This window comes from Penicillium angulare (assembly GCF_028827245.1).
Source record: "Penicillium angulare strain IBT 27051 chromosome Unknown utg000007l_segment0_segment0, whole genome shotgun sequence".
In the NCBI taxonomy this organism is placed as follows: Eukaryota; Fungi; Ascomycota; class Eurotiomycetes; order Eurotiales; family Aspergillaceae; genus Penicillium; species Penicillium angulare.
In genome coordinates, this window is record NW_026623166.1 from 844364 (window position 1) to 868280 (window position 23917).

General features: G+C 46.3%; 10 protein-coding genes across 10 annotated transcripts; 2 read left to right on the forward strand and 8 right to left on the reverse strand.

Moving 5' to 3' along the window:
* Window positions 1-678: 678 nt before the first annotated feature.
* N7478_009582 (uncharacterized protein) lies at window positions 679-2364 on the reverse strand (the record flags this gene model as incomplete). The annotated part of the gene is made up of 1 exon (XM_056925796.1): window positions 679-2364. One exon carries the CDS (start codon window positions 2362-2364, stop codon window positions 679-681), a length of 1686 nt encoding a protein of 561 aa, XP_056775166.1.
* A 428-nt stretch (window positions 2365-2792) lies between these two features.
* N7478_009583 (MFS transporter) lies at window positions 2793-4258 on the reverse strand (the record flags this gene model as incomplete). The annotated part of the gene is made up of 4 exons (XM_056925797.1): window positions 2793-2801; window positions 2913-2942; window positions 2971-3017; window positions 3505-4258. The coding sequence occupies 4 exons, from the start codon at window positions 4256-4258 to the stop codon at window positions 2793-2795; spliced, it is 840 nt and encodes a 279-aa protein (XP_056775167.1).
* A 1244-nt stretch (window positions 4259-5502) lies between these two features.
* Window positions 5503-7240, reverse strand: N7478_009584 (putative prenylcysteine lyase; the record flags this gene model as incomplete). Its single annotated transcript, XM_056925798.1, has 2 exons — window positions 5503-7031; window positions 7111-7240. The coding sequence occupies 2 exons, from the start codon at window positions 7238-7240 to the stop codon at window positions 5503-5505; spliced, it is 1659 nt and encodes a 552-aa protein (XP_056775168.1).
* A 209-nt stretch (window positions 7241-7449) lies between these two features.
* N7478_009585 (small subunit rRNA maturation protein TSR4) lies at window positions 7450-8775 on the forward strand (the record flags this gene model as incomplete). The annotated part of the gene is made up of 2 exons (XM_056925799.1): window positions 7450-7569; window positions 7645-8775. The coding sequence occupies 2 exons, from the start codon at window positions 7450-7452 to the stop codon at window positions 8773-8775; spliced, it is 1251 nt and encodes a 416-aa protein (XP_056775169.1).
* A 540-nt stretch (window positions 8776-9315) lies between these two features.
* On the reverse strand, window positions 9316-10311 carry N7478_009586 (CSN8/PSMD8/EIF3K family protein; the record flags this gene model as incomplete). The annotated part of the gene is made up of 2 exons (XM_056925800.1): window positions 9316-9886; window positions 10145-10311. 2 exons carry the CDS (start codon window positions 10309-10311, stop codon window positions 9316-9318), a joined length of 738 nt encoding a protein of 245 aa, XP_056775170.1.
* A 441-nt stretch (window positions 10312-10752) lies between these two features.
* Window positions 10753-11573, reverse strand: N7478_009587 (germin family protein; the record flags this gene model as incomplete). Its single annotated transcript, XM_056925801.1, has 3 exons — window positions 10753-11180; window positions 11232-11374; window positions 11431-11573. 3 exons carry the CDS (start codon window positions 11571-11573, stop codon window positions 10753-10755), a joined length of 714 nt encoding a protein of 237 aa, XP_056775171.1.
* Window positions 11574-12595: 1022 nt separating this feature from the next.
* N7478_009588 (putative secretory lipase) lies at window positions 12596-14056 on the forward strand (the record flags this gene model as incomplete). Its single annotated transcript, XM_056925802.1, has 1 exon — window positions 12596-14056. The coding sequence occupies one exon, from the start codon at window positions 12596-12598 to the stop codon at window positions 14054-14056; it is 1461 nt and encodes a 486-aa protein (XP_056775172.1).
* Window positions 14057-14355: 299 nt separating this feature from the next.
* On the reverse strand, window positions 14356-14694 carry N7478_009589 (uncharacterized protein; the record flags this gene model as incomplete). The annotated part of the gene is made up of 2 exons (XM_056925803.1): window positions 14356-14390; window positions 14490-14694. The coding sequence occupies 2 exons, from the start codon at window positions 14692-14694 to the stop codon at window positions 14356-14358; spliced, it is 240 nt and encodes a 79-aa protein (XP_056775173.1).
* Window positions 14695-15949: 1255 nt separating this feature from the next.
* N7478_009590 (folliculin domain-containing protein) lies at window positions 15950-17355 on the reverse strand (the record flags this gene model as incomplete). The annotated part of the gene is made up of 2 exons (XM_056925804.1): window positions 15950-17263; window positions 17344-17355. The coding sequence occupies 2 exons, from the start codon at window positions 17353-17355 to the stop codon at window positions 15950-15952; spliced, it is 1326 nt and encodes a 441-aa protein (XP_056775174.1).
* A 4537-nt stretch (window positions 17356-21892) lies between these two features.
* On the reverse strand, window positions 21893-23857 carry N7478_009591 (putative regulatory factor Sgt1; the record flags this gene model as incomplete). The annotated part of the gene is made up of 3 exons (XM_056925805.1): window positions 21893-23254; window positions 23316-23515; window positions 23602-23857. 3 exons carry the CDS (start codon window positions 23855-23857, stop codon window positions 21893-21895), a joined length of 1818 nt encoding a protein of 605 aa, XP_056775175.1.
* Between the last annotated feature and the right edge of the window lie 60 nt (window positions 23858-23917).

The following is a 23917-nucleotide window of genomic DNA, read 5'->3' on the forward strand; positions in this document are numbered from 1 at the left end:
ACATTAATTATCGAATAGCGATACTGAAAGAACTCGAATCTGAACGACCCAACGTATTCGGCCCGTGTGGTGGACAGTCCAGGGCGTTTGCTTTAAACGAGATGGCATTTAATCTTGGACTTATGGTCGGTCCTCTACTTGCAGGACCCTTATCAGAATTCATCGGATTTGATTACATGAGTATGACCTTAGGTATGTTGAAGGCGAATATTCCTTTACAGCCGCCATTCACTAATATTTATTCCTGGGTGGTATTTCCTTTATTGTGAACTTAGCGTCCTATAGCTTTTTCAAAACAGGACATGAAGTGCGAGACAATAAGCCTTCAGTCTAAAGCCTTGGAACCTTGGAAGGCAGGCTGCCTTGCGGGATTTCTTCATCTTGCATCTGCGCACGAATATACAGTCGAGCGTATTAGTTATGAAAAGTTGCGGTTACACAACATCGGAAGGCAGGATTGACGGAGGTGAATGTCTGTTCAAGAAAGCACGATATATGATCCATGAATTGAAATGCGAATGGTTAAACTTATGATACATACCTCAAGCCCCATCAATCGGACTAAACATAGATTGTTAACGTAATTCCCGGTCGGGCTGTACACCCGGCCGAGCTGTACACCCCAACCCATTAGAAAAATTTAAATCGATATATATTGGCCAACATATATTAATTTAGCTAAATAACGCGATTTATACATCGATTGATCTTATGGCCAATATTCCCACATCCACTACACCGAGGCGGAGCCCTTTTGGCTGGCTGACCTGGCTGAATAGGCGTTTTGCCCTGTGTATTCGAATCCACCGGAGTAGCTTCATCTAGTAAATTTAGCTGCGTAGCTAGTTGTAGGCCCTCTTCGACCGTTAGGCCAGTATCACAGGGTATCTGCCTATTTGATCGATTGCGTTTTTGGCGTTTTTTCTCATTGGCTGTACGTAAATTTGCGTTTTCTTGTGCGAGTAACGCTGTGTTGTGTAGCGATATATAGTGACCTTTGATAATTTGATCTAACATAGTCTTCGATGGGCTTGGTGGGCTATTTGACCGTTGTTTTAATAGATCTTTCATCATAGAAGCTTGTTTTTGTAGTTGAATGACAGTTCTCGGCGTTTTTGGTGTAAATTGGCTAGATCTGCTGCTTGGTCGGCTTCCTGGGGGTGTTGGTGTTCGTAGAGAGATATTAAGCTTCGAAAGCACTCTTTCTGGATCAATAGGCACTAGGCCAGCAGCTATAAAGCTATTTTGAATAATAATTGGCTTTTTGAACACTTCCAGTCTTGCGCGTTGGTAGTCATCCAGAAAATCAAACTTATCAATGTGGTTATAGCCTACACGCGCAAGATCACTTATAAAGCGACCGTATGCGCGTTTAAGCACTGCGAAACATCCAACATCAAGCGGTTGTAATAAATGCGAAGAATGCGCAGGCATACAAAGTGGTATAATATTGTTTTCTGCGCAGATTTGGTCAAATTTAGCCGTAAGATGGCTACCATGGCCATCAAGAATCAATAGCCGAAACCGGCCATGTACGCGCGAATTTGTATATGGGATGAATAGTTTCTGTAGCCAACGTAGGCCAATTTCATCGGTAGTCCAGCTATTATTTGAGACCTCAAATCGCCAGTCTTTTGGTAGATTATCAAACCAACCAGCCATAGCAACTTGGCCTTTAAAAACTATATATGGCGGTAGCGAATAGCCATCTGCACAAATAGTTTCAATAGCAGTAACCCATTCGCGGTTTCCTAGTTGTAATATAGCTCTCCGACCGTAGTATCCAGCCCGCGTAACCACTTTCTGTGTTGAAATAAGACCCATTGCAAACCCTGTCTCATCGAAGTTGTAGATATCCTCCATTTGGATACCGTTATCGTCAATAGCACGTTGTACGGTCGCAAACCACTCTCGTAGCGATTTAGGATCTTCGTTTAATGCGCGTTGATAGTCGTAACGCCTAGAGAAGCGTGATCGAATCTCTTCGCGTCGATTTATGAAGCTTGATGGCCAATTTTTACCAACTGTTGGTGGAGGGTAGCTACCACGCGCAGCTAGTAGTATATTAGCTATCTCTCGTACAGTAGCTGGCCTAGGCGCTGCTCCACGCGTATCCATAGAGATTATCCATTCAACAAGTGAATCCTCTTCTAATTGTGTCAGTTTATGGCCATTTGGACGTATATCGACGCGTGATTGTACACCATTGACGCGCGTAGCCAGCGTTGTATGGGGGATATCGTATAGCTTTGCTGCTGCGCGGAGAGAGTTGATACGGCCATCTTTGATATCTTTAACGGCTAATAAGATCCTACCCTCTTTTCCGGCAGAATTTCGAGACGATTGGGCGCGAATTGGTGGCATAGTGGCTGGTTAAAGTTGGTATATTGGTAGGAAGATGTGATTTTTGATGGGGTGTACAGCTCGGCCGGGTGTACAGCCCGACCGGGAATTACGTTACTCATCTTGATTAGTCAGACATATCTGTCACAACCTCAGGAGTCAAAACGAGATGATCACAAGCTGCCTCTTTCCGGAAATTGCTTGGTATGCAAGCTGTCATAAGTAGTACAGCTATATGGAGGAGGAAGAGGTTGGCGGCTGACGGCGTTTGTTTGGTTTGGCCTACTCTCGGCAGCGGACCAATCAGATTGGTCCGGGAGTGGGAAGCCGTCCAGATGTCTTATAGATACGGCGGCTCGGCTTCCTCTCCCTCCCTTTATCTCTTTAATATTGATATTACTTCTTCTTTACACCATTCCTCTTCTTCTAGTAGAACTACAGGCAGCATATCACACCATCTATATACCTTAAGGGAGATTCAGAAGTAGGGGCTAGCCCTGCTTGACGCAGATATTAAAGAATACAACAACAACTTAGTAGTAAAGCGCTTCATAGGAGACCATACATACCATGCCCTCTCCATCAGCAAAGTTGTATTTCTGTGAGAGCCAGATTGCGATTACTTACTTCATGGATTAGGCTGGATGGCGCTTGTTCCGCCTCAGGCTGACCATCTGGAAGTTTCCAGATAAGAATACCCATTCAATGTTCCACGATTTTAGCATTATATCATTTTTAACCTTGGTGAAAGGCTTGATTATTCATTTACTTAATTTTTTCAATCTCCAGTCACATTCTTTCTTCAACTGAGCATTTTCATGTCGCAAAAGATCGAGCTCTTCGACCAAAGAATATCAAAGTCAATAACGCGGTGAGAAGTGAGAGGATAGCTTGAAGAACCAAAAATATTAGATATTCCCAATGAATAATTAACGTTCCATATAGGACATCCGAAAGACTTACCGATTGTCAAGGTCATGTAGAAGAATCCAGACACTTCGCAGACATACCCACTAAGTAGGGGTCCAATGAATGCCCCCGAATTGAATCCAATATCGGCAAAATAATACATTTCAGATATATCTTGAACGTTGCTGGCAATTTCTAATAGGCCATCAAGTCAGAAAATTATCTCCAAACATCGGAATGGGTTCTTTATACCTTTCATCTGCAGCATCCCTGCGCCTCGAATCAATGCTGCAACAAACCCAATAAAAACGACAACACAAACAAAAATGTCTGCTCTATGTACGTGGATATCATTTGGCATGATTCCGGAAGAGACATCTTCTCCAAGGGTTCCCAGAAGCCAAAACAATAGCGCCATAACAGTCCATCCAAATGTAGTTGGAAAGCGTAGTCCCATCTTGCTCCGAAGTAAACTAATAAATGGAGATATGATGACACCAGGGACTTGGAGGGCAAGAAGTATTAAGCCAATCGCAGCTGTCTTCATTCCGAAATGCTTCTCCAAAAAAATCGGAATAGTAGTATCAAATCCGGTGCTTATAATGCCCTCCATCATTATATTCAGAAGACTGACGAGAAACCCAACATCAGATAGTATGATTCGGTAAATTCCAGTACCAGATTGAGACGACGGTTGTGAGGATTTCGTAGAATTCAATAGAGAGGTTATTTCGTCCGATGTGGCGGCAGGTAACTTGGTTTCTTCGAGCATGATGAGACGAGCAATGAAGCTAATGATTAAAATAACAAGAGGTACAGACCAGGTAGCCCAATATCCCACAAACTGAAGAAGTACGCCTGATATGGCGGGCCCAGTGAGAATAGCGGTAGCGAGGGACGTGAATGCAATCCGGAGAGCTGTCCCCATGTACGCAGGGTTGATATTATCATCTATCGTTGCGAAGCTGATGATCCATCCGGCACAACCAGCTATTGCTTGAAGCATTCTTCCTAAAACAAGCATCCACACTGCGACGTTAGTAACAGGATACGGAAGTATGGGTATCATCATAACACTTACAGGAATGAGCAAAAGCGATAAGTAAAGTACCAACAAAACACCAAGATAGACTGATCAACAAAGATATCTTGCGATGCGGCGTCTTATTCACAAAGTGTGTCAAGATGGGAGTCATGACCACCGCAAACCCTCCGTGGAGCATTAGCATGATAATAGTGATTTGTTGTATCTGCGATGTAGGCAGTTGAAGCCTATGTTCAACCATGTAGCTCAAGACCGGGACGATGTAAGAGTATATGAAAATCTGACAGAACAACCCAATAACAACTGTGAACATGATAAACCCGCTTGAGGATCGCCATCTTGTACCCCAGGGTTCGCCGTTTCCCATGTCCACGGGGAAGAAGTGGCCAGCGATGCGATGTTATTAGAAAGATGGCGGGGTGAACATGTTTTTCATTTTTAGCTTAGGACTTGAAGGGGTATTCTCGCATCAGCCTCGGGGCCCATAAAAATAATTGTCCTTGCTGCTGTTTACTGCGTCTCAGTGCATGCTCAATCCTCGTTGGTGACAAGGAATGCAGCACTTGCAGCTTGCATACAGGTCATTTTGGACTACTATAATCATTGTTTGCTTTTGAAAGAATTTCAATGTTACGTGACGCACGATCCAGAGGTCTCATGTTGTGAGACAACTTTTGCTTTTTGTTTGTATAGATCTTCACGCTAGGGGTCCAAGGCTCCACTTTCATGACCAGTCAACAACTCGAGAGCAGCTCCACTTCAGCTCACTATTTCCATGCCGAGAGGAAGATTCCCTATCAGATTTTAGTTTTGAATGTTTTCTGTCTCATAATAAAAGCTTTGAGAAGAGCAGGTGTCTCTTTTTGTTTCGTAGCGAAATTGGAGTTTCTACCTATCCAGATACCACATAAGGTCGAGTATATTCGCTGCTCTAATGAACAGCAAGGGTGTCTTATTCTTGTCAGAGAAATATGCAGCAACCCCCTCTTAAGGATTGGTTTCCGGTCTCTTTTAAATAATTCACTTCATCAGTGAAGCATTGTCTATGCACCCACCTATTCAAATCTGGAGCAGTACCAACCTTCCAACGTTCCCATCAGCTACGCGCGGGAAAAATTGGGAAATGATTACGAAATAGCAGAAAAGTAGCAGATCCCAAGAGTGTGTATTGTTAAGAAATGACTTCAGTGCCGATAGATCAAAGACTAGAGTTCCGTCCTCCATTTCAAAGGCCCGCTTTTCTTTTCATCCTTTTCTCTCTCCCATGACTGCACCATCAGCGCTGCCACATTTCTACCCATAAGTGCACTCGTCTCCATCGTTGAGATAAAACTTTCAATGCCACTGGTATACCAGATTCCAGGGGCTAAGAGAGTATCCTCAAATGTCACACGAGGATATAGAAGAGGATATGGATTCCAGATCTTCTCGTGGAACCAGCTGATCTCACTCTCGGGAAGATCACCGATAGTAGCATTATCAGGTGCAACGGTCACCATGCCAGGACCACCATGAGAGAATTCAATTCCGAATAAGTCCGCAACAAACTGGGCAGTAGGTCGTTCTGGGGAGAAGATCTTATATACATAATGATCTTCGAGATGTGGCTGTCCATCTTTGATGACGGTTCTTGTTATCATCCGGAGTGTGCTGATACTCCAAAACTCTGCAGGTCCAACCCCTCTGGGGTTTGTTCCAAGGTTAAGGCCTCCAGGAAGGGTAGTAAGAATGGTTTCTGGGGCCTGTGCGTCCTTGCCGTGGAGACCAAAGAATTCAGGCGAGATTCGATATGGTGAAGCGAAGAGCGTTACGTGAAGTTTGGCGTACGGGATGTCATCCGGAATATGTTCTAAAGGTGGTGATATCGAAATTCCAGAGTACTGTAGTGGACCAGCAATAATTACCTCATCGAACTCGGATTCGTCTGGTTGCGCCGAGTCAGGATCAGAAGTCGGCTTAGAGGCTATTTGCACGGTGCCCTTATCGGTCTTCACAATCTCAGTCACCGCTGTATCGAGTCTAAGTTCAGCTCTGGATGCCTCGATAACCCCCTCAAAGATCTTCCAATTTCCGCCACGAATAGATACCGCGCCATCTGTCGCCATACAAACCATGGATTCCAGTCCATGAATCAGTGGTAGGTTCTGGCCATAGTTCACCCGTGTGCTGGCTTGGATGATCTCTCTTGAAAAGAGTTCCGAAATTGAGTTCGCTTGTAGAAAAGCATCGCCCGGGGATGCAGTCACGTTGAGGAGGCCAACTGCCTCTGCAACTTCGGATAGCGACCGGAAAGGAAACAGCGGTTCCTCGTATATCTTCAAAAATTTGCCGACCACACGCTTCATAAGGTTTTGAGTATAGAGTGGCGCCAGTCCATATCTCCAAAATAGTCTAGCTATGTTCCACCATCCAGAAGAGTCCTTGAGTGTAAAGACGAACTGAGAGCCGTCCCATATTCCGATGGAGTCATCAGTCTCTCCAGGTCTTTCATAGGCTGCACCGCGAACGTTGAGACCAAGAGCGCGGGATGCATTCATTAGATTTTGGTTGACCTCTACGAAAATTGAAGCACCCAGCTCTGTCGGGTATGCGGGGTCATCAAAAGCGTTGACTGTTGTTGAGCGCCCACCGATATACGAGGCCCGCTCGAATACAGTGACATTCACAGGGATGTTGGAGGCATCCGCAAGCTTCCGCAGTTCATATGCAGCAAATGACCCTCCAGCTCCAGCCCCTATTAGTATATGTTAGCATATCTATTCTGCGGCTCTCCTCGCATTGATTACTTCGGGCTTATGGGTGCTGGAGCCTACCGATGACAGCGACCCGCTTTGGAGCGGCATCTATTATAGTATGCAACGGTTGCTGCTGCGCTGCGCTGCTCAAAGATATGAACAAGTTCACAACTGAATAAATAATCCAGAGCATTCTCTGGGTCCCCATGGTCGATAGCATGATTGCAAACTACCTGTGGGATAAGCGTAAGGAGGAGCTGTAAGTGACGAGCTGGGGTGGAATGATGACGCCCTGGGGGAAGCTAAGCCAATGACGACGTAGTATTCACAGAGTGGGGCGGGCCGTATCGCTTATCGCAACATTTTTTTTATGGACAGCGGGGTTTTGCGACTTTGCACAGATCAATCGCCAACAAGATGGATCCCTACGACAGCGACTCCAGTGCCGATGAGGACTTTACCGATACCGGTGTGCTTCTCGGTTACTCTGCCGATGAAGTTATCGAAGACACCGTCAGCCACCTGGGTGGTTGGCCGGTATGTGCATACACATCTTCAAATATTGAAATCAATATAGAACAAGAACAAATAGACTAATAATATATTTTACAGAAATGGCTCGAAGAAAACGTTCCTCCACCAGGCGACTTTGCCAATTGCAAAGTTTGCAACAGTCCTATGAACCTACTCCTCGAACTTCACGGAGACCTGCCCGACCATTTCTCCCACAATGAGCGTCGTCTATACCTATTCGGTTGCCCCAGAAAACCATGCAATCGCAAGCCAGGAAGCATTCGAGCTTACCGAGCAGCTCGTAGAGTCGACCTCGACCCTATACCTCAACAGGAGGAAGATGAAACCAGTGAGGCACCCGCCCCGGTTCCCCAAAAGCCCAAGGCAGATTTAGGAGCAAGTCTATTCGGAGCGACCTCGCTCACGAACAGCGTCTCTGCAAACGCCAATCCTTTTTCCTCAACCCCCTCTGCGTCTGCAGGTGGTAATCCATTTGCCATGCCCAAACCAGCAGTACCAGCTGCGCAAAAATCTGCGAACGCGCTCGCTGAATCCTTCGCTGACAAAGTCCGCATCTCGTCCCCAGACTCATCGAATGCACCAAAAACACCTTTCAAGCCAACGCCCGAGTCACAAGGTCCCGGTGCCCCGTGGCCAGCTAAATCCGCTTTCCCAGCACCATACCAGAACTTTTTCCTTGACGCTGAGTACGAGACTCTCTCTCAGCCACCAACACCTACAGTCCCAGACAATGTACAAATGGAGCCAATGGATGAAGACGGAAGCGGCGGCGCTGATTTGAAAGATGCATTTGAGTCTGAAATGGACAAGGCCTTCATGAAGTTCTCTACCCGCCTTGCGCATAACCCTGAGCAGGTCCTGCGCTACGAGTACCGTGGTACACCACTTCTTTCTTCGTATGCGGACCAGGTTGGCAAGCTTTTACATCCCGAGCACTCTGCTGGTCGAGTTACTACGACTGGTGGTGGACACATGCCCCGGTGTGAGTACTGTGGTGCTACGCGGGTGTTTGAATTTCAACTTGTGCCGCACGCTATCAGTGTGCTTGAGGATGGACGGGAAGGTGTTGGTCTTGGAAAGGATGATGCGGGTATGGAGTGGAGTACGATTGTGATGGGTGTTTGTGGTAAAGACTGTGTGCCCGAGACACTTGCGCAGACTGGGTGGAGAGAGGAGTGGGCTGGTGTACAGTGGGAAGAGATGAAATAGATTTGCCTTTCCTTTGATATACCAGATAACTTGGGATGATTGTTGTTACGAAAAAACAGAATTGCATAGATTTTATTACATTTACCACCAGCTTTTAACCATATATACCCTATGAACCTAGATGAGTCACTACGAATGTATATGAGGGGTCTTCTTTTGTCTTTAAGATTGTTGGTATGTTTTATATTTTTCGAGCCAGATGAGTTTGGCTCAGCATAGGAGGTATGGTATGAACACGGACATCTCTCGCAACAACCCTTCATCCGCTCATTTCAAGCATAAAACACATCCCAGTATAAAGGGAGAAAAGAAACGCCGCATGCGCCAGATCCCGACTCATCTCCGAGCCCTCCACATGCGAAATCTATCACCGTCATCACGGATCAGGGAATTCATGAACTCATGTCTTTTTTTTAATCTTTCAAACTTGCCTCGACTCTTTTTCAAGCCAGGGAAGTGAAAGGACGGAGGATGAAACCAATCAAAGAAAATTGAACAGGAAAAAAAAGTAAAAAACAAGTGAAGGTAGATATGGACCATTTATGCGGCCTGCTCGAAGCCGCGACGGATGACACGACCGAACATATCAACACCAACACGCTCACTCTTCACCTCGCTGCGGACCTCGTTCTCCTTGTTTGTGGGGACATTGACGACAGAGCCATCAACCTTCCAGCCACAGACTTCAGTGACGAACTTCTCGAGAGCCTCACCGCTGCGCAGGTCGAGCCATTGCTCGAGAGAGTCAGTGGCGACGGAGCGGAAAGTCTTGCCAACCTCAACGGCGATACGGATGCGGACGAGCTCCTCGAAGCCAGCGGCATCAGCAGTCAAGTCAGCGTACAGGTCATCGGAATTGAGTGTGGACCAGAACTGAGTGTACTGGGCGGACTCGAGGAGGGTAGACAGGCGAGCGAGCTTTTGCACGGACTCAACAAAGTCTGAGTTTTGAGCGGCAGCCTGAGCCTCTGGGGTGGTGGAGAAAGGCTGGGTGTGGGCTGGGAGAAGAGAGAGGCAGAGCGAGAAAGCGGGAGAAGGGAAGACGGTCAGGGCCTTGACGAGGACGTTGGTGACGGTGTCGGCCTGGAGGAGGTGGGGGTTGAACTGGTAGCTAGTTTTCACAAGTAATTGCGCGAATTAGTCAAATAATTCCCGGTATGTAATTGATAAATGGAAATAAGAAGATGGGTGCGCCCTCATGCAATATAATTGCGTTGAGGTAGGTTTCAGTAACACCAGTTTTTCATCCATCGACCCCGTTCCTAGGCGGGGTTTTCAGGCTAATAGGAAACAAAATCGTTCATCATAATAAAGGCACCAAGTTTCGCGAGATATATCCATGTATGGGATGGAATCCAGGGCGACTCACAGCTTCAGTACAGCCAGATTGGCGTAGATGTCAAATGTACGGTCCTCGCACTGCTGGGCCACGTAGTCCTGGAAGACTGTGGTAGTTTCGGGGTTGTACCGATCGAGGCCATTGAGAATGGCATCGATATGGGCCGGTCGGGTCTCACACTTGTCAAAGGCGACCATCTTGCTTGGTTGACGAGGGGGTTAGGGAGGCGGGTCTTTGCGAGGTTCTTTTCGGTGGGATTTTTGATTGTGGCCCCGGGTGCCCGGAATAACCGAAATTGGGATATTTATCCGTCCAATCTATACCACGTTGTTTTAATTCCCAATTCCTTCAATCTCTTCCTCCTTTCTTATGTTGCAGATACTCCGAGCTCAAAACAACGGAAATTTCTATGAATTACATGGCTCAAAAATTATGCCGTGCAAAAAGCTCCAATTCCTCGCATAATATATTTAATGAACACCCGAACACCCATATATTGTCATATTTGCTTCTCATTCTAGACAGCTCCAACTTGAATATCATCAAACAAACAAACAAAATGCAAAAGCAACACACGGAAAATCATCTACTACATGCTCGTCAACAATCCTGATATACAGGCTCAAGCTGCGATCTACTCAAGTCCGGCGTTTCTGAATATTACATTTCTTCAGACATTCCTCAACTCTAATCAAAGTAGCCCCGGGAATCGCATCCCTCACGCGATCAATATCTTCACCAGCAATACTTTGTCCAAAGGTCGCAGCAACGACATCATCGGGAAGAGAAAACGTCTGATCCGCGACCATGGAAATTCCAAAATCCTCAGCCGTAAGGGCTGCCGAGAAATTGGCAGGTTCACAGTCAGGGTTCACCTGCGTATGAAACGAGCCAGCAGGGAAAATAGTCATCATTCCAGCATAAAGTTCCGTGGTGATGACACGCTGTTTGCCATTGGAATCAGTGACATTTCCCTCCGGTACCATGTCAGTAATAACATGGCCGGATGTAAGGGCGAAGAGTTCGGTAGCACGAGGGTGGAGATGCAGAAAGCTCATACTGCAAGCTATTCAAGTCATTAGCATAAATCAATATGGACTTTATTTTATTGACATACCTGGCAGTGCAGAGACACTCATTGAAGTCCCGTAGCCAGTAAGGGCTGGGAAGGTCTTGCGGTTGGCGAACGGAATCTCGGCTTTGTTAAAGTCAAAGATAAAGTCTTCGTCTTTTGGCAGAAGCTGGTAACGGTCGACGGCCCTAATGAATTTAATCAGATTAAATTCGTTCATTGAGGCGAATATTCAATAACTTACGTGTCTGCAAGTCGTAGTTGAGCTGGTAAGCTTAGCTCCACTGTTGAGCGTTTAGGCATAAGTTGAGGGGCTGCATTTGCCGGAAGAGCAACTATGGTAGCAGCAAGAAGTGCAGAGCTAAGAGTGGATTGGAGAATCATCATGATTGTTGGATACGAATCACAAGAATATTTGTTTGAATGGAGGCGATGATAATGTGCTTGGATGGTAGTCTAGCTGATTCAAATTTAACTGATCAGAACGAAGGTGACTTGGTGCCTTATATACATAAATCATTCAATTCAACGCATCATCCAGATAGCCATGATCATCCCATTCCAAATCATTTCCAGAACGGTGGTAGTCTGAGCCTCATGTGCGGAGAACTTGGCATCCCGCGTTTATGAAGCTCAGCCATCATCTCAGCTTCGCCAAGCACTTAATCCATAAGCTCAAATATTCTTAGTAAAATTCCAGAAATGCCAAGTCATTCCAATAGGTTATTAGAGCGGAAATCTTTCGAGTTGATTTTGCTTGATCTCATCCTGTGTGGTTGATTATCATCAGCATGGTTGCCAAGAACATGGGGCCAACACAATTTTGAGTGCAGTGTAGAAACAGAAATGATTTAAAGGGAGATTAATGACAAATAAGCGATAATCAGGACTTCAATCCATGCTTCGAAGTTTGAATTGAATTGAATCAGATAAACTTCTCCAGGTGTCAGAAGTGGATACCAGAGCGTATTCCTTGTTGGTCTCGCCCTGTCATCGAGGCGCAGGCGTATCATGAATACGCACATGCATCTTCTTCCGGCGAATCAGAGCCCTGTCTAATCGTCCGCGGTTACCCACCATGGGTGTATTTCGACACTGATCTGATCTTACTATACTACTTATTTGGTTACTATGAGAGTGCGTATCCTTTCAGGCATCCAGGAAACTCGGGAGATTCGGCATCTATCATCAGCAAATGATCTTGGAGCAGATCTCACGTCTTTGGGAATACGATGATTTGGAATTGAACCATCATCCTCGAATAAACCACGAACATGATGAAGGTGATGGACTCGAGTATAAAAACACAGTGAATTCAGCGCTTCTGTTTATTTATTTTTTAACAAAAACAAACCAATCTAACAGTAAGCCCTCAAGAACCCAATTGACATCCTACTCGATTGACGGTGATGAAGTACCTCCAACCACTCATCATCCTAGCCCTAGGGCTAAAACAAGCCACAGGCCAAGGTTTTGAGATCCAGTCAACAAACTGGAACTCCAGCTTCGAGCTTAGTCCCTCCCAGCTCAAACTGGGTAACCTAACAAGCTTCGCCGGCGCCACGCTAAACACCATCATCAACTTTGATCGAACGCAACTTGCAAACGGTGGTCCTCGTCAGGATGATTTCTATAACATCCAACATATACCTAAAGACCAATACCCCACGCTTCCAGGACAAGTCATCAAGCTACAGAAGTTCACCGACCCGTCTAACTTCTCCATCCCCGCAAAGATAGCCATGTCCCGGATCATATACAGCACAACCAACATAAACGGAACCCTTGTCCCAGCCTCGGCATATGTTCTTTGGCCCTTTCACGCCAAAGCCTTCAAAGGAAGAAACGCTACCTCTCCCTCCGCGCCTGTCGTCCTCTGGACACACGGAACCTCAGGCTTTTACGCTGATGCTGCGCCCTCAACCCATCGAGGTCTATTCTATGATGACTTGGTCCCATTTACCCTCGCCGAAGCCGGATACGCAGTTGTAGCACCCGACTACGCCGGGCTTGGAGTTGGTACATCTTGGGATGGAAGCTTTGTTCCACACCAATATCTTGTTTCAGCTGCGAGTGCGGGTGATGCGCTAAACGCATTACGAGCAGCACAGGCTTCTTTCCCGAGACAACTTTCGAAAGACTATGTCGTTATGGGACATAGTCAAGGTGGCTCAGCAGCTTGGCGGCTATCAGAGCTTCTGGGCGAAAAGAACAATACATTTTCCGACATTTCCAAATATCATCTCGGTACTATTGCCCTTGCTCCACCGACGAATATCTTCGCCTTCGAGGGTGGTATCCAGTATTTTCTCTCATGGATTGGGAAGGATCTCAAGAGGATTTTCCCATCGTTCAATCTGAGTGACTGGCTTACTCCGCTTGGTGTTAGGAAGACAGAGCTGATGAATGAAGTTGAGGGAGGGCAAATAGCTACAAGTTCGATATTGACTCCTGAAGATGCACAGCCAGATTGGACGGAGACATGGTCTGTTCGAGCTTTTAAGCTTTTCGAGCCTGGGTATAGGCCTGTGAAGGGACCATTGCTTCTTATTCAGGGAACCGCCGATCCATACGTGGGATATAATACGACGACAACTGCTATGGAAGAGACATGCAAGGCGTACCCTAATGATATCGAGCTTTTGTATATCGCGGAGGGAAGTCATTTCTCTAGCATTAATGCAGCGAGACAGACCTGGTTGCAGTGGATTGAGGATCGATTCAAGGGTTTGCCTTTGATTCAATCTGGTTGTGTCAAGTCTGAATTGGACAGTTTTATGCCTCAGGAGTACTATCAGACGATTCCGAACTCTTTCCCTCTGTGGGCAGGAGAGTCGCAGTGGACTTATGAGCTTCCTACCGCGGCATAGGTTGGAGTGTTGTGGAAGTATATTACGTGTGATGAGGGCGCTTGAGTCATTCGTCCATTAATTCTCTTTCATCTTGATATTGATCCTGGACCAGACGCGAGCATGAATATAACCTTGAAACTTGAAGTGATGTATTGTCTGAAGATAGTAGTTACCTAGCAGCAGCTAGCATTTCAATACTATCATCTTTCCATGCTATTCTTTCTCCTGTTTCCCTTCTATCTTTAGACGTAATACATCACATCCTAAATCAACCACATCTACGAATTTGAAGATCTCAAAGTATTTACTATTCTATATTATGCGAATTCCATCTCAAGAGCAAGATTTAAGACTAGGAAATTTTATCAAATAGCATCACAACAAAGCAGGAAGATCAAATTCCTCTAGCAAAGATCTTCTAGCCCCAAATAGTAAAAGCGCTAACGCTTACCCTGGGCCCCAGTATTAGAGTCACCAGTGGAACCACCCTTACCGGCGCCAATATTGCCAGATCCGGAGTTGTTCGAAGGCTTAGAGCCCTGAGCACTGGCAGCATTGGTATTCCGATCCCCGGCACCCTGTGCTCGGGCGGTAAAGCCACCAGAGGACATATCTCCTCCAGATTTTGCCTGTAAGCATTCATCCACGCCAGGCATTAGTCTATAAAGGAGAGGGCGTAAGGGTTCGAATGTTGAAGAAAAGAAGATAATACCTGGGTAGCCTGGATTCTACCTGCGTCAGACTTGGACGTATGGTTGGTCATCGTGCTGATTGGTATTTTCAAAATGTTGAGATGGTTGGTATGGTGAATAAATGGATTGTAGATATTCAGGGGATGTTATGGAATGGAAGAAAAATGGATATGGGGGGTATTCAGAGTTCTTTTATACTGTGAATGAGAGGGACAGTTGCAGTCTTTTGCACTGGTATTGCACACTTGGCAAGTGAAGAAGATCAAACGGACAACATGCACTGGGCAATAATTTAATCTAGATTTGATCTCTATGTTGTAAGTATTGCAATAGATTGTACATTTGACAACTTGAAGATCAAAAACAGGGAACTACTACACAGTAAAGAACTTGAAGATTATGATCAAGCGGAGGACGTGCCAGTGTGCAATGGTTGAATAGTATGTGTTAGATTTTTCCCTATACAATAAGTATTGCAATATATTGTAGGTACTAGTACATTCGATAAGATCAAACAGAGCCCTAGCAACTACCAATATACAATAATTGGATCACGAAGACTAGATTTTATCCTGCAAGTATTGTGTATCACAATACTACAGCATCACACACAAATCCGATCTACACAAATAATACACCATAAAAACAATACTAGAAGATAAAGATAATATTATAAAGATAAGAAGCATCAGCCATATAAAGCCTGCTGTCATTGTCGTGTCCAATAATACATAGAATACATTGATATCTCTTGAATGCCTCGTTACGTCGTCAAACTCCCGAATAACCCAAGAGCCAATAACAAGGCAATAGAACGAAAAAGGTATTCAAGAGAAGAATGAAAAAAGAAATTAAAACCCAAGTAACTCCGTCCTTGTCTTTGAGACGCCGTCTATGCCCAGTATTCATCTTACAGCGAAAAAAAAAAAAAAAAGCAAAGCAAAGAAACGTCCCAATCGTATGCGAGGCGGAAAGTTCGTATCGCTTGTAAGCAAAAAAAAGGAGCAAAAAGTAAAGCAGAGCAGAGCGAACCGAAAGGCAAAAAAGGTAGAAAGAAAAGCAAAAGAAATGGTCGAACTGAATTGAATGTGCCTGGAAAGGAAAAACGAGCAGGCGGGGTATCTCAAGGTAGATGTAGATAGCGGATGGCAGATGGCGGATGGCGGATGGCAGTTGGCAGTTGGCAAGAAAGAAGAAGTAAAGCAAAGTCAAGTCAAGTCTATGCCACAACAGACTGTCGCGGAGTAATAGGGATAGGTTTCGGGCCAGAGATATCCAACTTCGACACATCGAGTGCATTCCCATCATATTTGGCCGACGATGAACGCTTCGCGCGCTCACGATCAGTAGTCGAAACAAGAACAGGTTGTTCAGCAGTAACACTCTCCTCATCACCAACAGTCGAACAAACAAACTGTTCATCAGAAATAGGCACACCCCCAAACATAGATCCAAGCTGCTGAAGCAGCGCAACAAAATGCGCATGCAACTCCGTAAAAATGTACTCATTCCCAACAATCTCCGCCAAATTGCGCGCACGAATTTGACCCATCCGGCGCGGTTGTCCGGCCGGATCAAAAGCTCGACCGGTCAAGAAGGATGAAACCGGTTGATGTTGAGACTGACGAGACCCACCGGATTTCGAGCCGGGAGAATTAGCCTCTTCGCGTTTCTTTTCGTCTTCCTGGAACCGTTCTGCCGCATTGACGATGCTGGATGCGATGCGACCGAATGCGCGCCAGATGATGGGGCATGCGCGAAATGCTCTTCCGGCATCTTTTCCGGCTAGTGCCACCAGGGCATAGCTGCGTCGTTTGCCACGGGCCATAGGATCAGGAAGACGGAATATGTAAGCGATTGTGTAGCCTGCGACTGAGTCACCGAAGCAAATTGGGCCGGCGGATAGGCCGCGGGGAAGGAGTTCACAGCTCAAAGTGCGGATCGAGGAGCGACGGAGGAGCGCGTAGTCTGCTGGATTTGGTGGGCCGCGGAGAGAGAGGTAGGTGAACATGTGTGTGTGGCAGGATGCATCGGATGCGAGAGAGGATGAGTGTAGGGAATCTGGGGGAGAAGCGTGTGTATGGGAGTGGGAATCGAAGGCATCGTCGTCGAGGTCTGAGTGGCTGTTTCCGCACGAGTAGACTACTTCGCGGGAGCGGAGGACGGGACTAGAGCCATTGCTGACTTTGCCGTCGCGGGTGGTTGGCGAGGGAAGTTGCTTGCTCACGTCTTCTGGGAGAGATAGGGAACAACTGGCGCATGTGTCGCCTTCTCCGCTGCCGGCGCGGTTTGCTCGTTCCTCGGGCGAGCCGGGTTGTTGGGGTCGCAGGAAATAAGGGTGGTCTTCGATCTTTGGTGATTTGGATTCGGGTTGGCCGGGAAAGTTGGCCGGTGATCGAGGTTGAGGGGAATTAGATGGGGAATCGGAAGAATGATCCGTGTCTCCATGGCATTGAGCGCATGAGAAGGGTAGAACTTGTGAGCAGATAATTGAAGTTGGGCCATGCACTTCACAAAAGTGCGTCAAGGAAAGCTGGGGAGAGGCACGGTCAGAGAACAGAACAGAGGACAAAGAGAGATTCGAGATCGAAACGGCAGACAGGTCATACTCACGATGAAATCCATGGCGGGTTTTGTCTCACGGTAAGGATCGCCAGCAAGTTCAGTCCATTATTGCGGGATGCATGCCTTGATGGACATGGGGAAGAACAAGTGCGCTGGAGTAGATCCACCAGAAACCCTGATTTGAGGGGAGGGGGGGAGAAAGAAGATGGGGAGATGGAAGGAATAAAATTGGAGAAAACAAAAAAAGAAAAGAGAGAGAAGAGATATATGAATGATAGAGTGAGTAGACTAATAGACGGTGACAGAGTGAAGGGGGAATTCTCTTTTGCCACGGCCCAAAGTTACATTAGCATGTTAATTTGCTAATTGGGATTTCCGCTGTGTCGGCTTCGGTCGAAGGCCGAGTGGAGCCCACTTGTAACTGGATCCCAAACTTTGAACTCTCCAGGATGGAAGCCCGATAGAAGAAATCGAACAAATGGCTGGGTCCACTGAGGCTTTTCCGATTACTCCTTGGACTTTTGGTTCTGGCTGCAGGAGATCTTACTACAAAGATAGATGCTAGATGCTACTAGCCCTTACTCACAGATGTAGCTACTTCTCTGTCTACAAGAGGCTCTTCTGCAGAGCTACTCTGCAGATACTATCTACTATCTTAGGATAATTTAGTATCTATCTCTTCTTCCCATATCTCACATTCTTGTATCTCCTTTATCTCCTTGCTGGGGAATCCCCCTTCCTGATATCTCCGTCTCTTCCGCGGATGATATCCAGAGTTATTAATTACCATTTATTATTGTATTATTGTTTTATTGTCATCATAGAATTATAAAAATCATAATATTAATTTATTCCCCTTTAATTATCTTCGGCCCGACTGCAGATGGATTTCCTACCCAACGTGTTCCCGCTCCAGAACCGACCTGTCGGGGTTCGCTGCAAACAGTTCTCCCAGTCCAGAATGCCCCAACTCTATACACTTCTCTCGTCGGTTTCAGTCTTTCAGTCTTGCAGTCTTCCACGGAGTACTAATTTCAACAACCCGACGGATCTGTTTGAAAAAAGCCCGGTCCCTACTGTCCAAACCACCGAGGTAACCATCCGCGCTTCTGATACATCGCTTCGACCTATCCGAACAAGGCCGATCACTTTTGGGCTTTCTTTTTCTTGTTCCCCCCGAAATACCGGTGGCTGACATTAGCGCGGTTTGGGGAATTAAGGATTGCAATGATTTCATTATCCCTTTGTCTGGACTCGACTGTAGTATGTACTTCGCACTTTATATTCTGTCCACATACTTTCGTAGTCACGGTGTAGGTTTGCTAACTCTCCATCATGATTCCCCCCATACCCAAACTCCATACTTCGGAATTGATATTCTAGTGCCCCAATTGAATATACCCCCCCCCCTTCCAACCTCGGAAGGCTGTATAAACTCGCCGGAACGGTTAATTCCCTTTCCTCCGATTTGCTACGAGCCACACCCTCCTACAGTGTATACTATCTCCCGGGAAACTCAAAAACAATAGTCTCCAGACGAGGATTATAGTTTGTGGCTCGAAATTAATCTGGCACCCCCCGAGGATTTCCCATCCTGCGGCCCCTTCGGTTCAGGATGATCCGCCGATCGTCTCGCTTCTCTGGCCTGGGTCCATAACGGAGCAAATATCGGCAACCGGAAGCTACCTAGAAGAGAAATAATAACAATAACAATATCATAAAAAAGGGAAAATGGAAAATGGAAAGTGGAAAGTGGGTAGATTCAGGATGAGGGGCTGAGAATCACTCTGTCGGGTTAACCAGGAGCATCTGGAGTGGATGCCGACGCTGTACAGGATCTAAACTTTGAACTAACCTGAATCTCCTCGAATAAGAAGCTTCCGTCTTCATTAAATGCCAGCCTCGTAGCCGTAAAACGCAGGGCCGTTGAATACTAGAACTTTTCAACGTCACCACTTTTTGCATTTCACCGCATTTCCCCTTCCAACTTCATTCTCCCCGATCGGTGCTCAGGCGGAGTTATTTTCCAGTGAATAGTAATTGCAGTTGCAAATCAGCCATCCATAATTCATCCCATGTCTCTAAGTCGTCTACCGTAGCCTTTTGCCCGTCCCACTGTGTTGGGACACGGGTACCAACCGCATGTAAAACTCCTCGGGAGCCGCGCACAGGCATCTGGCCATCAGGCTAGTCCAGTCCTTACTTTGTTTAACTTACACTTATGCAGTCCATGTACTCTGTGCCCCATACATGAGAGTCATCTTCAATCTTACGAGATAAGTAGGCCTAATCAAATCAAGGGTTCAAATGTTCGGTGGCGCCCTTAATTCCGGCATATACGGACACACAGGACACAGGGAGTCATCAGTCATCAGTCATAACACACCTCGGCTGGACGGATTTCCTCTCAAACCAGACACCATTCAACTGGGTCTATACTCCGGAGGGAACATCGCTCTTCCACTCGTGCCGTGCCGCAACCCCGAAAACAGTCATCAACCCGGAGCACAGTCAAGCACAGTTAATCTGTTTCATTCCCCATATTTTCCACCGCTTATTGGCCACTCTCCACCATTCCAATTCTTGCTCTCGCTTTCTCCGAGATTTTCATTTTCATTTTCATTTTCAGCTAGAAGCGAATACACATCCACGTACCCAAACGCCATTATGGAGTCCCTACTCCAGACTAATTAGACTCCAGACTCTGCCCAGTCCACAATGCATTAGAAATCAAAAATCACATGAGGGATTTAACAGGGTCTATTCTAAAACAGATTCTAATTCTATACTCCGCTCTGTTCCTTTCTGCAGGACTAAGCCATGGATCCGACGATTCCCTAGTGTACGGGTTCTGGGGGCCCAATCGAACGCTAGGATTTACTTTGGTGGCGTTGCGCTTGCTCTATTATCCATTCATCCGTTTGAAGTAATGGATCATGGATTTAGGCTCCAGTCTGTCAACCGTGTCTTCGTTACGAAAAAGAGGTAAAATTAAAAATTAAATCCGCTTTCCGTTGTTCCGCTAGGGACATACGCGTTAATAGCTTACTGACAGATACTGGGATTCCGGAGAAGAATGGAGAAGAACTACCGGTATAACTAACTAGTGCACATGGCACACGACAGCTTAACGGGTTAGGACTCGGATTCCAAACAAACAAAACATAAATTAAAATAGAATAGAACATGTACCTAGATTCAAGAAGAGCGCTTTATTAGTAATATCTCCACTTTTCGGATTTTTTTCTTTTTCTTCTGTATGTACTCCAAAAAGTACTGTCGGGAGACGATCCGAACGGTTAATCGTGCCTAATGGTTTACCAACAACAGTTCAGTTGGGGGCACGAGTTGCCCGATCTGTTTCTGCTTGATCTGGACTTAGGTGAGATGATGCTTATTATGATTTGCACTTTTTATGGGGACTGGCTGCTCTCTACGCCCTACACTGCAGTGATCGACACTGTCGGGATGAACATTACTCTACTATTCCACAGTTGAACCATGAAGGTACGGAGATGTACTCCATAGTATAGCCAGGAGTCCACTGTAAGACGGAAGACAGTAAACGGGGACATGAACATGCGCGCCGATCTACTGCTTATGAAATTAGACAGGTTGATTGAATTGCTGTTTATCTAGTTTACTAGTTCTAGTTTTCTTAGATCAGATTCTCACCACGTGCTATGTAGGTGAGGTCTCACAACTGCATCCTGCTGCTCAACGTAAGTATGAACTCACATCCGAACAGACAAGGATACTACTATACAGTATTTACATGATCTCCATCGATCTCTATGTACTCCATGCAAACCCATTGGTCTTCATCATCGCGGAAAACGGCAATCACGCAGAACATCAAGTCCGCTGATCAACGGTCAGTCCATAATAGAATTTTCGCGTGGATCGATTCTGCGCGATTATCGTGCTCCCAAGTGGGGTTCCGAGGTGGACCGGAGAAACCATAAGAGGAAACTTTTCGACCGACCTACTGCTCTAGGCACACCGCGGGTGAAAGGAGGGTTAAGTGGAACTGTCCGTTTTTTCATAATAGACCATACAGATCTATTTTGATTATGGCCGTGGCACTAAAACACTGCTTGACATCTTTGGGAACCATGGAAATGAAATGATGGTGTATGGGAGCTCCATGTACAGTACCTAACTTAGATCTTGTGGTTGATTATTCAAAACCAGGTACCATTTCGGCAGTTCTTTATTGCTGGAGTCGGTGTCCTAACGTACTAATCAGATCGCTGTGCTGTCGGATTGGTGGTGGAGTATGCGTACATGGAGAATACAAGGTACAGTAGTTAGTCTGTTTGGCTATTCCTGCCCTTCCACATTCAGACACAGTCATGTACGCTTCCTATGCCGCTGCTCATGACCTCGGCAGCTGCAGCTGCAGTGGCGGAGCTGCGTCAGTCGGTCGAATGCCGAAGCTCCTCGTCATGCTTTACTACGTAGGTCTGAGAATGTCTCATAGTTTCGACGTTCTTTTGGGCAAATAGGCCGAGATGAAGGGTAAATGAAATAAATATTATATCGTAAGGAAACTCAGGCTCTTGCTGCACTTTCAGGCAAGCCATACATAGCTGAATCATTCGTGTCGGTCGTCCTTGGGCATACGTAGACCCATCATCGACAACATGTTACCGGCGGGACCTGCGGTGCCAGCCTGGCCGTGAAGGGCTTCCAAGAGGTTTTTCGCAAGGTTGATGTTGGCGTTTTCATCCTCATCATCATGCTCGAGTCCAGCGTCTGGCTTGGCATCCTTGCTTGTATTACTTGTAGATGACAACTTCTGTTGTTCCGGTTTTCTGTTTAGATCTAGGACTCCAGTGCCCTTTAACTCAGCCTCCATCTGCCGAGAGAGCTCTTTAATCTGTTCTGTGTCATCTTCGTCGATATCATCTCCATCCAACTCTTTGATGCGATTCCGGTTGCGTAGTGGTGTGGCCAGAGATGGGCCTTGACCAGCCCCAGGCATTCCCATCATCTCTTTCATCATGCGGGAGAACTCCTCTTCATCAAAGGAGGCGTCCTTGTCCTCCCCATCGCTACTAAGTTCGTCATCGTCATCAATATCAACGTCAGAGTCGGTATCAAAATCGTCAAACTCTGCTCCATCAAATCCAGCAGAGGTATCATTCAAAAATTCCTCGAAGCGAGCAACAATTCGTTGTAGGTTCTCTTGCGCGCCTTCGTCGCCAAATTTCCCATTGTCATTCTCTTTTCCCTTGCCTTTTCCTTTCAGCTCGCGATCAAGATCGTCAAAACTGATGTCCAACCACTTTTCGTCATCCTCCCGTTTATCCCAAGTCTTCTCAATTTCTTCGTTGGTTGGAAGCTCTTCGTCGCCAGTGTCCAGGTCTTCCAATACAAGCTTCATCTCTCTGACAAAAGCCTTATCCTGGTGATGAGGATCGTAAAGTAGCATTTCGAATCCGCAAGCAAGCTTCATTCCAGTTTCCGCCCGTGTATATGCAGGTTCCTCATCGACTGGCGGCAACTTGCCAGCCCAGGAGCTTGGAACTGGAAATTCTTGGCTTTTTAATTGGGCATAGCCAACGCGTGTAAATCGAACACTCACGGTAACCATGTCATCCGGCTTGAAAGTGAGGTCGGAAGCATCCTTGGCGCGTAGAGGCCGCAAGGCGATAGGGTCACGGACATAAAACGCTTCAACGGCCGGAGATATATAGCCTGGCTTTTGATGAAGTAGGAAAGCCACCCTGCGGGGAATTGTGACGAGCGCGGAATGTAGGTTCTCGGATATTTGTTTGGGATAGTTTCGAAGTCTGTAAAATGCCTCTTCCTGGATTATGGTGGATTTTATAAAACGGGTTGGTTCTTCTTGGATGATCTTTCGAGCTTGAGGGAATGTCAATTTTTCGGTGACCTTTTTCCCCGTGTCTTGCTTGGGTTTGATGATTTTGAGATCGCCTTGATTGATCCATACCTAAGGGAAATAGGAATAAGATTAGTACGCCTCTGTGATATGCAGACATATTGTAGCTTACTCGGTTGTCCGAAACTTCAGGTTCCAACCAGGCAGGAAGTGTGCCCGCAGCTTCGATGAGCAAGAATTCACCATCGCCATCAGCTATTTTGACCCAGATATCTTTGTGACGTTTAGTCAATTCCCGTAGTAGGTGTACTACGACCCATTCATCTTCAATTGAATCGCCATAGTTGGTGCGGCCGCTGAGGTATGTTGTTCCTGCAGTAGATGATCGGCGTTAGTAAAATACATATATACGCGGCATCTGGGCACGATCAGCTGAAAGGAAGCTTGCAGAATCTTACCATCATCTTTATTGATTTCCAATCGAAAGCCCTCACGCTGCCAGATGTAGTCTTTCAAATAATCCTTTGTCAAATCTGCGACAGTTCGCTGCACTTCAAGCAATCGGGCCCTAGTCTCGGCAACTTCATCGATAACGGCGGGGGCGGGGGAGGGTAGGTGATAAACGAAGTACTCGACAGAGTCGTCTGGAAGCTCTGGCTTCGGAATAGGACGAAAGGTGGACTTAAACCACGCAATATCCTCCTCGGTCGTCATGATTTAAGAGGTGGGTTGGAGATAATGCGATCATGACCTCATGGCATTCCATTCTATTGA